The 13,301-nt window shown below is 45.5% G+C and overlaps 1 protein-coding gene across 6 annotated transcripts in view; it reads left to right on the top strand.

The window, feature by feature from the left end:
• The window catches only part of AdamTS-A (ADAM metallopeptidase with thrombospondin type 1 motif A), a 439,465-nt gene that overhangs the window by 363,497 nt on the left and 62,667 nt on the right, over nt 1–13,301 (top strand). For all 6 annotated transcript variants that reach the window (XM_075873573.1, XM_075873569.1, XM_075873570.1 and 3 more), the window contains 5 exons: nt 1,213–1,337; nt 3,517–3,557; nt 4,813–4,918; nt 7,137–7,286; nt 12,610–12,892. In XM_075873573.1, the coding sequence (XP_075729688.1) occupies nt 1,213–1,337; nt 3,517–3,557; nt 4,813–4,918; nt 7,137–7,286; nt 12,610–12,892 (705 nt within the window). The remainder of the gene's footprint in view (nt 1–1,212; nt 1,338–3,516; nt 3,558–4,812; nt 4,919–7,136; nt 7,287–12,609; nt 12,893–13,301) is intronic.

A 13,301-nucleotide genomic window follows, 5' to 3' on the forward strand; every position in this document is an offset into this window, starting at 1 on the left:
GTCTGCTTTTATTTTTTTAATTCGTTGTATTTTTTATTATTATTATTATTTGTTCCGCTCTGCTCTTTGAGTAAAGACAGGCGAACCCGCTAAAGAGCGATAGAGAGGTCTAGAAGCGAGGTTAGTCGCACATTCCGAAGTCGTTGCGCAAGCTGTGTGGAGAATCTCGGTTGTTCTTTCCAGCGTCACTTCGTGCCCTGCGCACTTGTCCGGCTGTATACCGTAGTATACTGGCGCCGTGCACGGGATGGCGTAGTGAGCGCAGTATACGCGCCGCCAGCCGATACATTTCGGTGCATCTATCAGCTCCCTGTCTTCCGGGATGACGACGCCAGCGCGTTGTGCTCACTGAGGCGAGCAGCCGCTTCTTGCCTGCACTCGCCGTCTTCCGAGACACTCGTCATCTTCCGAGACAACGCCGGCTGGGGCTGCGAGCCCCAATGGGCATTCCTTCGTCCGGCCCGTCTCTGTGTAGTCCCCCCTCCCCGTACACGCGAGTGAGCACAACAATGTAATTCGGCGCATTAGCTGACGTGCCTGTCGATTCGATGGGCCCGCCGCGTCCGTTGCGGAGCGACGTGGTGAAAAGGCAGACCGGAAAGGCGAGGGCTGTGATTTATTATTGAAAATGATAGCCGCCGTTTCGGACGCCGTTTCAGAGGAAGGTGTTAGATGATTGAGTTCCGGTGAGTCGGCCGTCCATTGCAAGTCGCGAGGTGGCATCGGCTGTGAATGTACAGTTCTCGTTCGTCAATCTTCATCAGCTAGCGATTCACGCCACTCGTGTGAATTCTAATCTGAGTGCTTAGTGTGCAAGCACAACTCGAACAAAGCATCCCGTAGAAGCTCCCGCCTGTTGTGGAAGCACACGCTGCGCTCCCCTCCCTCCCCTTGTTCTTTCACCTTTCACGAGATAAGCGCGTGCGCAGAAGACCCCAGCCGGAAAGGCGATGCTCGCTCCGCAGAAAGAGGAGGATAGCGCACCCTTCCCAGTATATATATATGCGTACATATACGTGAATGACGGTGGCGGTGACGGTGACGGCAAAAACTAGCCGAGACTGTCCATATGATTGCTATCGCAATAAAAGAGATGTTCCGTACGTTCAAGGACGCGCGTTATTTTTTTGTCTTTTTAAGCTAAGGAGCTTAAAAGCTCCCACCTTTACGCAAAGCGTGAACATTGACGAAGCTTGCCGTTACGTGACGCAGGACAACGACATCATCTCTCCGAGTGCGTCCAACACGCTGAAGAACTTCTGCCGCTGGCAGCAACAGCACAACCACCGCGACGACAGCCACCCGTACCACCACGACACTGCCATACTGCTCACCAGGTAATTCCCACGCTGCCCTCCATCTCTTGTTGTGTTTTACCCAGGTAGTTTACTTTTAGTACACCAGAGGAAATTGTGACGCTGGTGTCTAAGGGAGCTGCAACGCACGGCCCTTCTGCCAGCATGGGAATGATGGATATAGTAAACAAGTTTGTTTAATCTTCTTACCCTGGCTCCGTGTGGCGCAAATTCGCTTTGTCTCACTACAAAGTTCAGCAAATGTTCAGCAGTTCCACTTCACCATCTTAACGTTTTAGGTTTACTAATTTAAATATAATCACTAAGTTCACGACGGTTCATTATTTTAACGAAAACGAATGCCAAAACACAACGGCAAACAAGGCCGCAAGTGCATTTGAAGCCTGCAAGCACGCAGACTGGGCGAATTCGTCTACCACCCATAATTACGATGCAAATTAGATGAACGATCGCAGCGCCGAAGTTCCTTCGAGTGAGTTTTAGGAAACTATTTGCCTTTACCTTCTTATCTTTCCCATTTTCCTTCCACTCAGCGTAGAGTAGCAAGCAGCATGTTTGAGTTTGATTACCACACACATGTAGTTTCACTATGACCTATTCGGGAAAACCTGCTCAAGGTACAGCTTGACTTGCCCCAAACGCACAAGTTCACTGTGGCAGCTACACAGGAACAGGGAAACACATTTCAACTATGGTGTCGGTGAACAACGCACGTGCTATGCCTTGAAAATATGTGTTACAATCAGTGAACCATTAGTGGAAACTGATTACAACGAAAAAAATATATTTTAGGAAGAACACAAGAACTTAGCACAAGTAGCCAATAACGGGTGTTTCGTTCTGGTCAAGCTGCCAATATTTTTCTGTTTCATCTCTCTCTGTCCATCGCCGTGCCTCTAAGCCGCGTACGTGACGCGGCATGCTGCAAAAAAAAAAAAAAAACGCTCGCTCAATGCCATCGTGTCATTCATGGCCTCCGAAATCTGCAACTCGCAGCTACGTCCGTGAGCGCTAACGAATCTTGGAGTCCGTATAGTTTCTAGCAGATTCGTGCGTACTGTTTAGTGATACCGTTGTCACATATGTCGCTAAACGATCGTGTGCACATCTCTCGTATTGCATTGCACTTGATCCTGACTGGAATTCGTGTATGAGTTACGGTAGCTTTTAGCGCGAAATAAACGCGAGACACAGAGAAGCGCGAACCATCTTCTTTATTTCGCGCGAAAAGCTACCGTAAGAATGAACTAACTTTTCCAACACGTCAATATACTCGTGTATGACGTTGAATTGAATTTGGTTGTGTTTTTCGCCCATAGTAAATGATATATTTGACAGGCAAAACTGAAAGAAATACGAACAAAATGCAAACTTAGCGTTATTTGCTTATGCAATACTTCGGAGTCTCATGTGGTGTGCCTATCATAATGACTTGACTTTTTCTTGTGTGTGTGTCTGAACAGTGTGCTTGTTTCTACAAAGCAAACCACGAATGGATTCCACCACTTATCTATATTGCTTACATATTCGTTGCTTTAAAAGTATAATTCAAGCTCAAGTCTGCGAACTGCCGATATGAAGTGCGTTATATCGTTTTTAATAAGGGTGACGCACTTTTTTTTCTTTATACCGCCATCTACTTTCTGTGATATGAGCATTTTTTTTTCAAGTTTGACCGCATTAAAAAAAATACAATGCCATATTTTCAAGCTGTTACCCGCGAGCCAAGGTCTAAATCCGCGGGTCAGCAACTTTTTGAGGCGAAGGGCCAAGTTGCCTGAACCAGACTTGGTGGGGGCCGAACAGCAAATTGAAAATGGGCGGACATATAGAAGTATTAGCAGGCAAAAAGAAAAAAAATCGGCGAATTGACAATGGACAAAGCTGGAATGTTTATGTTCAGCACGCACGTCACTAGGTTGCCAATTGCAAACGAGGTTACCCCACTAAAAGTCCAAACTCTCGTGGTGTCCAAATTCTTTTCAGATGGGATGTGACAGTGAGGGGGGGGGGGGGGGTTGGGTTCTGACGTCGTGCTGCGGGCTGCATGGTGCTGACTATTGCTCTGAATGGGCGACAGTTTTGCAGTAATGTAAAGTAAGCCTGTTTAAGATTAGCGTGATGTGGTCTGCAGTATACGTTTTCGTTTCTTTCGAGTGACGTTGTTTTGTAACACTTTCTGCCTTTCCTTTTCTTGAAGAGAAGACTTATGCAGACTGCCCAAGACATGTGACACGCTCGGTAAGTCGACACTCTCGCATCACTGCTCGCTGCAATTTGACACCGTCGCGCCTTTTTTTTTTTCACGCGTCTAACAGCCACGTTCGTTGCGCAAAAGCGTCAACGATGTAAAAGCTGCGGGCCTTTCTTACAACGTGTCGGGTGCACGAAGTCGCGGACAGACAAGGACGACCGCCGAGAACAAGGAACGCGTTGTTTTCGGAGCTGGCATGTTTTCGTGTACGAGTGTCATACGAATACCTAGTTGGTTTTCCTCGACTATCGAAATACACGGGTAGCCTGTAGTAGGCGCGCGAACGTATAGTTTTTTTTTAATTTTTCGTTCTATAGCTTTGCTGATGCGTATATATATATATTTTTTAAAGAAGCTAAAATTGGGCGCTGGGTTCCGTGCTATTCCGTAACTGTTCTCGCGCGTTATTGTGATTTTTGACTGCCAAAGAAGCCAGTAAAGAAAAAAATAATAAATAACATAAATGAAGCACACCGTGCGAACATTTCTCGACTTTCCGTACTTCGCAATGTAGCTTATTGTAAAATATCAGCACTGATCTCACATTCACCGACGGAATGCCATATGTCGGTGAGATGGCAGGAAAGGCTGCTTCTTTTTTTTTTTGCGTAGGAACGCGGTATGTTCCTAATCCGCTTCCACTCATATTTCGCAAATGTCTACAATGATATTCGATACGCTGTGGCGATTATATCGGACCAAAATAAACAACAAAAAAGCAACGTTATTATTCGGGAAGAGAAAAGAAAATACTTATACAAATAAACAATTGACGCTACCTAAAATAAAAGAAAATAGTAGAAGAAGAAAGAATGAAGGAATGAAGAATACGACAGAGCACAGTATACTTCAAAAATTCTTTTAAAAAACAGGTTAAAGTTTCTGTTGTGCTGGTTCGATATGCCAACAACATATATCGCCTTGTTGGTAAGAAGTCATCTGGAATATTAGGCGCACCATTGCGTTCCCTCGCTTAGACACACATACTTACGGACCACATACCACAAAGATCACTTTCCGGGGGAATGAGGTAATGCTAATTTGCGGCTAATATTCAAGATACGTTCTCAGCATTCATTCATTCATTCATTCATTCATTCATTCATTCATTCATTCATTCATTCATTCATTCATTCATTCAATCATTGTCGATCTGATAGCTGCTTTGTTTGAGAAACCCGCGATGATTGATTTCTCCTTTTGTTTTCCGTTTTTTTTTGTCTCGCACGTTTTCTTTTAAAGGGCTGGCTCAGTCTGGCATGATCTGCGACCCGCATGGAAGCTGCGCCGTTGTCGAGGACAACGGTCTCAGCGCAGCCTTCACCATCGCCCACGAACTTGGACACGTGTGAGTGACCGTCTCTCTCTCTCTCTCTCTCTCTCTCTCTCTCTCTCTCTCTCTCTTTACTCCATAATTTCCTATAAATTAGCTAGAGGTATCTCCGGCGCTACTCTCTACGGGAGTTTCAACGAGTGGCGCTTCAACCAGCATGGGAATGACGGGTAGCACACAAATTTGTCCCATGTTCGTTCTTTTGCCTCCGTGTGGATCCGTGAACCTTTGAGCCGCTTTATCGCAACACGTAGCGAGACAAATGTTCAGCATGTCCTCTCCACCGCCTTAACCATTTCAGGCTTACCAATTCAACTCTGTTCACGAAGTTCGTGACGAACGTGAAAACACACGTGAAACACACGTGAATGCGGAACAAACGTGAAAACACAACAATAAATAAAGCCACAAGAATGTTCGGAGCCCGCAAGCTCGAATACTAGGCAAATATTTGCACTACCCATCACTCCCATATCGCGGCCAAATGATCGCAGCGCCAGAGTTTACCTCTAGTAAATATTGTAAGAAACTCTACGCTCAACTTATCTGTCACGTTCACCAAAAAATAATAAAAAACCATTTCGCAGCATATTTTAACATCGGCCTCGTTTCCATGACTTAATCCGCGCAGCGTACCATAGGCGATTCTGCTAGTGCTCGTGTCGATACGGCTCTGCACAAAATTGCGCGCACGTAACGTGCCTTGAGAGCCGACTTTCCCTCAACATGCATTAGCTTGTGGAGAAGCACGCTTTCGGGATTCCTTCTGGATTGGTTGCTTTCTGCAGCCGCCGGCAGGCTAGGACATGTGTTAACGCGAACGGTGTCTTGGTGGCAGCTCGCTGCCCGCTTGACGAAATCACCTTTTGATCTCATTGAGTTGTTTGCTCTAAGACAATAATATTACTAAATCACTAAGTAATGTTCTATATAAAACGTTAAGCACCCTATGCGGTTCCTGGGTATTTCAGCAGTGGCAACGGTAGTGGTCTGCGTAAAATCGTTATTGCGGAGCATTTTAAGGCTATTTGGTCAGATGCCTCTCTGTATCGCCATTCGATCAGTCTGTCTTCCTGTAACGGTAAACAGCACCTTTCTCATAAGGCTACGTAAGGTCCAATTATAGTTGCGTGGGAGCACACGGTGGTTTAACGGTGATAACTACTTGAAACCTCAACTTTAGAAGTCTATTGAGGAACGAACGATCGACCTTCTACGCATGTTGCTTTACGGAATCACCGACCTCTGACGTATGCAGGGATTCCACCCATGATACTTCAGAGTGCGTGACGTATCGAATCCTCAAACTCCGTAGTACTACTCGCATTCCCGAAACTTACGACCAGGTATAATCGCGTAAAACTTAAGAATTCTAAACAGGTCCCGCCCAGATGATGAATGCGCGGCAGCCGATTTCTTCCACGACAAAAAAAAAAGAAAAAAAAAACGTCCCGCTCATTTGCTTGGCAATGTGCTCCGAAGACTGGTCACCTTCCATTCCTCTCATGACGTCAGACTGAAACGCGCACCTATTGGTGTGGCCTTGTGTGCATTCGCCATTGAGGAGAAAATACCGCGCACTTGCCAAGTTGCATCCGCCTATAGCCCCTTTATGCTTCGCATATGTTCAAAGGGACACTAAAGTTAAAAAGCGATTTTGTTTAGATTGATGAAGTCTACTCTGAGAACCCTAATTCCGCAAGTTTCACCGTGATAAGTTCGCTATTAGAGGAGTAAGGTGGAAGTTTACTGATTAAATTTCGCACCGAAATTTCGCGTCGAAGTGGCTCGATGAAATTTTCTGAAACATCGTATGTTAGGTCCATGGCTCCCAGATGACAACATACTTCATTTTAATCGATTGGAAATAACGCAAAACTTATCAGACGGCGTCAAAAGCCATAACATCATGGTGTTTGGTGCGGGAGTGTCAAGGTGGCGTCTCTACCTGCATTTTGTTTTCGCGTGTTGGCGCTCTTCCCAAGCTTCGTCTCGAGATAAAAATGGTATTTCGGGATTGTGAAATTGCACTTTACTAAGTTGCGCGAAAAAAGCTCACCCTTCTCTTTAGTATGCCGTTAAGATGCCTAAAATAAATAAGTTATTCGCAAGTTGCTAAGCTAAACCATAAGACGTTCATGTTATAGTTTAGTTAAAGATTCATCGTTATCGGCTACTCCATGAAGCAGTTATGAATGCTTTTTGTCTTTCTTTTCGTACCTGTTGTTTTCAGCCTGAACATTCCTCACGATGACGACCAGAAGTGCGCCAAGTATCGGTTACCCAGTCAACCGCTGCACGTCATGGCCCGCATGCTGGACTACAATAGCCACCCGTGGTCCTGGTCAGCGTGTAGTAGGCACTACGTCACCAACTTCCTCGAGTGAGTGGACTAATACTCCGTCATTGCGTGTGGCTACTTTCAGCCCACCCCGTAAAAAATGAAAGCGAAAAAAGATGTTTCGCGCGATAAGAAATTCACAGTTTCGCCAATAGGACGAATGAATCGAATGTTTTACCAAGCAATCAAGGCTAGCATTTTGAGAAGCAATAATAATTGTAGTAAACATGCGCTTGCTAAGTAACCAAGTTTTTTCTGCGGCGCGGCCACAGTAGATGACCAAAACAAGGCCCGGGCGTAGTGACGGCGTTGATATACGAAGTGAGGCTGACAGTCTACTCATTTTCTATCCGATCTTACGTAACTCTACAAAACGCTGGTGTAACAGAACACGGCCGCTCCAGGTATACTTTCGGCACCGTTTTTTTCGTGTTGAGAGTGCAGCCCATAGAATCTCCCGCCTTCTGTGGGCGCAGGAGGCGCGCGCTGATCGTTGCCACGATAGCGCGGCAACCATAAGCGCCCCCCCCCCCCCCTCTTGTTCGCTCACGAGATAAGCGCACGTGCAGGCGACCCCAGCCGGAAAGGCGATGTTCGCTCCACAGAAAGAGGAGGCTAGCGCATCCTTCCCCGTATATATATATATATATATATATATATATGCATACATGTACATGTTCGTAAATAGCACACTCCTGGATTAGCAATCATTACGTTGACTCTTTTATTGCGATAGCAATAAAAGAGTCAACAGTCTGGGCTGTTTTTTTTTGCCGCTGCTATTTACGAATATGTATATATATATATATATATATATATATATATATATATATATATATATATATATATATATATATATATATATATATGCATACATGTACATACGTAAATAGCAGCGGTAAAAACACAGCCGAGACTGTCCACGTAATTGCTATCGCAATAAAATAATCAACGTAATGATTCCTAATCCAAGAGTGTGCGTTTGTGCGTTGATTGGTCATTGTCTACCTATGCTGTTATTTGTATTCGAGGTTTTCTCGAGGACGGACAGCTGCTTTAGCGCTGTCCGTCCTAGGTGCATCAGTGGCTAAGGTGCTCGTCTGCTGACCTAAAGGCCACGGGTTCGAATCCGGCCGTGGCGGTCGCATTTCGATGGAGACAAAATGGTAGAGGCTCGTGTTCTCTGCGATGGCAGTGCACGGTAAAAAAACCGCAGGTGGTCTGAATTTCCGGAGCCCCCCACTACGGCGTCTCTCATAATCATATGGTGGTTTTGGGAATTTAAACACCACATATCAATCAATCAACTTTTTGCGTGCAGTTCTTTAGTTTGCTTTCTTTTACCTTTGTGCCCGCAGCTCTGTGTGTTCCACACTCTTCGTATTGCGTTTATATTTTTTAAATTGCCCGTGTCACTGCGCAGCCATCACCTGGAACACCCGACGTGCTTTATGATAATCGCGATTAGCACCTACCACCCCTGGAATGCATTAGTATACATGCCGCCCGATGTCTCGTCAATCCGCCACTGATCGATCAATCTGTACTATTTGCCGAGTTGTTATGACACAATGAAACGCAGTAGAAGTTATAAGCCTTAAACGCGTGTTTTGCTTTATGGCCGCAGTGATCGTCGGCAACGTCTTCTTCGAGATGCTTATCTAAATTACCGCCTGTGGTTTCAATTCTTCATCTTGATAATGTGCGTTCCTTCCGTCATGTCTGCCGATGCTGCCTTACCTATTTTGCTATCAGTGACGCCAGCAAATCTAAAAATTGAGATCCATTACAAAAATAAACGCGTCGGACTGCAAGCATGTTTGAGCAAGTTCCAAAAAAATATATATAGCATCGTCTTGAAGGCGTTTAGGTTTACTGCCTTTTCCGCCGTTTGGATTCGTTCTCAGGCCGATTCCAGATGGGGTAAGAGGAATAGTGCACGCGTATGTTGGGGTCAGCTTATGTTTAGCTCCAAACGCGGAAGTGAGCCTAGCTAAACGAAGTGCAGTCTAGATAGTTCGTGATTGGTTACTCAAACAGCTCGCGAAAGACCAGACGCAGCTGGGAACGCTTCAGGATGGCGGGCGACCTGGCGCCGTGGTTCCAAAGCAAAAGCTATCCTATCTGAGTCTCACTTGACCTTATTTGTTTTCATTTTCCTCGAAGTAAACGTGAACATTTTCGAGAGACTCTTCAGATTCGCACTTCCCATAACGCGGCGTTGCGATATATATAGGAAGCTCTTCAGTTTTTTCTTTTCTTCAACCTTCAGTTCAAAGGGGAGCATGTTCACGAAGCTGACCACGAGCTGCTGATGGTCACCACGTGCACTGTACCGAAGACGTGACGAAGTTGAGTTCTCTAGGTGATCGGTCTTCGAAGCAAGGTTCTCGTTTTGTGCCTTATTATCATGGTCGTACGGAAAGCCGAGAATTCTTGCGCATGTACACGTCTTTTAAAAGCGGCAGTGTACAGTTTGCTCACAGCACTCCACACTGCAATAAAAAACACACATTTCTTCTTGTACCCACGGTGTATTTGTACTAACACATCACTTCATATATCGCAACACCTACCTCTATATAGCAAGCGCTTATCCCGTCTGGTGTCCACTAAAAGTATTCTAAGAAGATGCGCCGTTTTTCTGAAGATGCATCTCAGCCCATGGTCCAAGTAATTTCTTGAATGTGAGGGTTCATCTGTCAAAACTTGCTGTTTTTTTTTTAATTTTTCTCTTTCATTTGGCACTTTGCACCTTCCCAAAGGATATGACGAACATTTTCATTATCGTGACCGCGATAGCATTCCGGCATGCTGAATCGACGAATTTTTGTGCAGGAATCTGTTTGCACGTGCTACTTCCGGTCGAAGTCTCTAGAATACAGTCTCTATAAGTGTCGTGGAGGATGTGTCGCTATTGAATATTATTTATGTGATTCGACTTCGTAGAGATTAAGTCATGATTCCTTCGATTCAGGACTGTGAAACCGCTTCTCCACAGAACGGTGGTTAAGCTCCTTGCGTTATAAAATTTCGAATATCCGCCCCAGATATAGGAATTGCGCAATCCTGTCCTTCGTTCAAGGCAGGCTGACTTGCATCCTGTAAATCAAGATTCTCAAAACACATGACCGGCGGATTTTTCGCTATGCGACCCCTGCTCGGCCTGAACCAGGCTCTCTTCGTTCGATATATTTTAAGAAAATCCTAATAAGTACCTTCGTGAGCTGCACACCTCTAACATCATTTGCGTAAGGCAGCGCATGAGATAACCATCTGTTGAGCTTGAAACGTTGGCATGGCAGAAATATTGTATGTTTGATAATCGGCGTCCAGGTTTCAGTCATTTCGAAGATCAGTCTTAATATGTTTTCTCAAACTCAGACGTCAAGTTTTTTTCTTCGAAAATTATCAATATATGGAATATAGAAAGGGCCTTCTTTCAAATGAATAAATTTTTTTTCGACTTTCCCCGCATTCCATTTCGATCTTCGTGACTGTCCCGGCATTTGTGGGAGACCTACTTGGCATGCGGCCAGCAATGATTTATGTTTAAGGCCACCCGTGTAAACCATTCAGTCGCTCGCGACAGCACAGGCACTCCGACGTGCGCGACTTTGCGCGGCACTTCGCTGGCTATCCGTTTGTTGCATTTACATTTGTATTAACCCGATTCTCTTCTTCGAATTCTCACAACATGTAATGCAGAGTATTTTGATATCATACTTTATTTCGTTTACTGCCAATTGTTATTGCTTTTTTTCAAACTTATTTTCTGTTAGCAAGTTCCTACTAATTGATGTTTTTTTTTTCTAATTGGTACAAGGGGTCCCCTTGTAGTCTAGAGCTTTGGACCTCCTTCCGTATATTGCCACCTGCGTTTAGAAAACCGAAGGGGACGGGACTGTACCCACGTCTCGCGTGTGATCGAGAATAGCCGCCATCCTGATGCCCGAATGTGCCGCGACGCAACTAATGCCATCCTTAGCCAGAGTTTAAAAATATGGGGACACATGCACTTGCGACGCGACCAAATACACGTTACTGACCGTTGCCCGGAATAAGTCCGACTATTTTTTGTGTTCTAAAATACAATTTAATTAAATCTTTTTAATTAAATAACTTTTGAAGGAACAAATATAGATAAACAAATTAAATGAAAAAGTTGTATATCAGTTTGAAAAACGTCCAATTAGACAGTTTCGAACTTTATATCTGTGAATTATTAGTGTTTTTTGCTAACTACGAATACCTGCGAAATAAAAAAAAAAATACCACGCGACCAACCCAGTGGCGCGCCGTGATTCTGCTGCTCTGTACTAACGATACGCTTGCCTCGCAGCGGTTGATGACAACGATAAACAGTCACAGCGGTTATCGCTTTTGTGGCCGATAGCAAAAGATAGTGTGCTATTTTTTGTATTTCGCGGCCATTTGTAGTTTGCAAAAACAACACTAATAATTAACAAGCATAAAGTTCGAAACTGTCGAATCGGACGTTTTGCAAACTGATCTAGAACTTTCTCATTGAAATTTTTTATCCATCTCCGTTTGTTGATTAAACAACTCTAATTAAACAATATTTTAGAACACATAACGTAGTCTAACTCCAGGCAACGGTCAGCAACATGCACTTTGTCGCGTCGCAACAGCGTGTGTTGGCATATTTTTAAACTCTGGTCAAGATAGATGGGGCACCCTGTATAAAAGATCACCGCATCCACCGGCGGGCAGTAGCTATCGTGCGGGCGCGCTGTTCTGTTTTCGCCGCCGCCTAGCGACGCGTGATAGCTTGCTTTCGGGCGCGAGTCAGACCAATAAATTACTTTTCTTTCATTGCAGTCTTGGTCTGCCTCTTTACTGGTCAGATTGGAAGCTTGAGCGAGTTGGCATGGGTTCATCTTGGCTGAACAGCGCACACGGGACGAGGACGTAAGAACTCAGACAAGCGCTGACTCGCTCAGCAACGCAGAATTCAGCTGTCTAGCACGTGCAGAAGCTGATACCAATGTTATTTTTTTCACTTGCTTGTGGCGTGTTTGGTTGTTTTTTGCTGTTTAATGTTTTATGCATTTTCTGTCAAGTGGCACTTCACCTATATACCATCTGTTTCTTTCCCAAATAAATGTTAGTTGCGAGTCAGCGCTATTTGTGCTCTTTTAATCCGTCCTCGCCCCGTGTGTGCTGTTCAGCCAAGATTAACTTTACTGGTCTGTGCACCGGCCAGCTGACCGTCACCTACGTGACAATATTAGGTTTATACGCGATATTTTTTTAATTAACAAGAGATCTTGAACCTCGTATGCATTTAGATCGAATAGCGTAGACTGAACGCTCGTCGTTTGGCGTTTTCGTGGGACCACAGTGCAGGTTACGGTCTCTGCCTTCGCGACTCTCCCGGCGAGAACCTGCTGGTGGCGCCCCCTTCGTCGTCCTCGAGCAGCGGACACTCGCCGAGTAGCAAGCAGGCCGGCGAGCTGTTCAACATGGACGAGCAGTGCGAGCTGGTGTTCGGCCGGGGCGCCAAGGTGTGCCCCTACATGCCCGTCTGCAAGCGACTCTGGTGCACCGTGCACGGACACCCGCACGGGGGGTGTCGCACCCAGCACATGCCGTGGGCCGACGGAACCTCCTGCGGCAAGAATCACGTGAGCAGCCAGTTCAAGTCTAGCGATCGTCCTCTGTGCTCGTTTCTGTGTGCTTGTTTTGTCCCGCTATATTAAGTATTTAAGTCAAGATCAGTTAGCCCGAATTTCTGCCTAACAGTTCAATCCTTGCCCATATACCACAGACAGCGCTTATTTGTGTCGCTTCGTTTCTTTTAGATGCGAAGCAGCTCTTTGACTAGCCTGTGTAATGCTGTCCCTCCGTTCGCACCACTCACTTCGCCGCAGGTGTTGGAGCGGTGCCAAGTAGCTCACGCTCTCCTAGCAGTGCGCGGTGACGTCTCTCTCCTTCATGTCTTTTTTACACGGGATACCCGCACAGCCGCAACGCACGTTACGCGACCCCTGCCGCACGCAAGCGGGAGACAAATGAGCCAATTGGCGACGCTCT

The sequence above is a fragment of the Rhipicephalus microplus genome, chromosome 9 (genome assembly GCF_043290135.1).
Source record: "Rhipicephalus microplus isolate Deutch F79 chromosome 9, USDA_Rmic, whole genome shotgun sequence".
Taxonomy (NCBI): domain Eukaryota; kingdom Metazoa; phylum Arthropoda; class Arachnida; order Ixodida; family Ixodidae; genus Rhipicephalus; species Rhipicephalus microplus.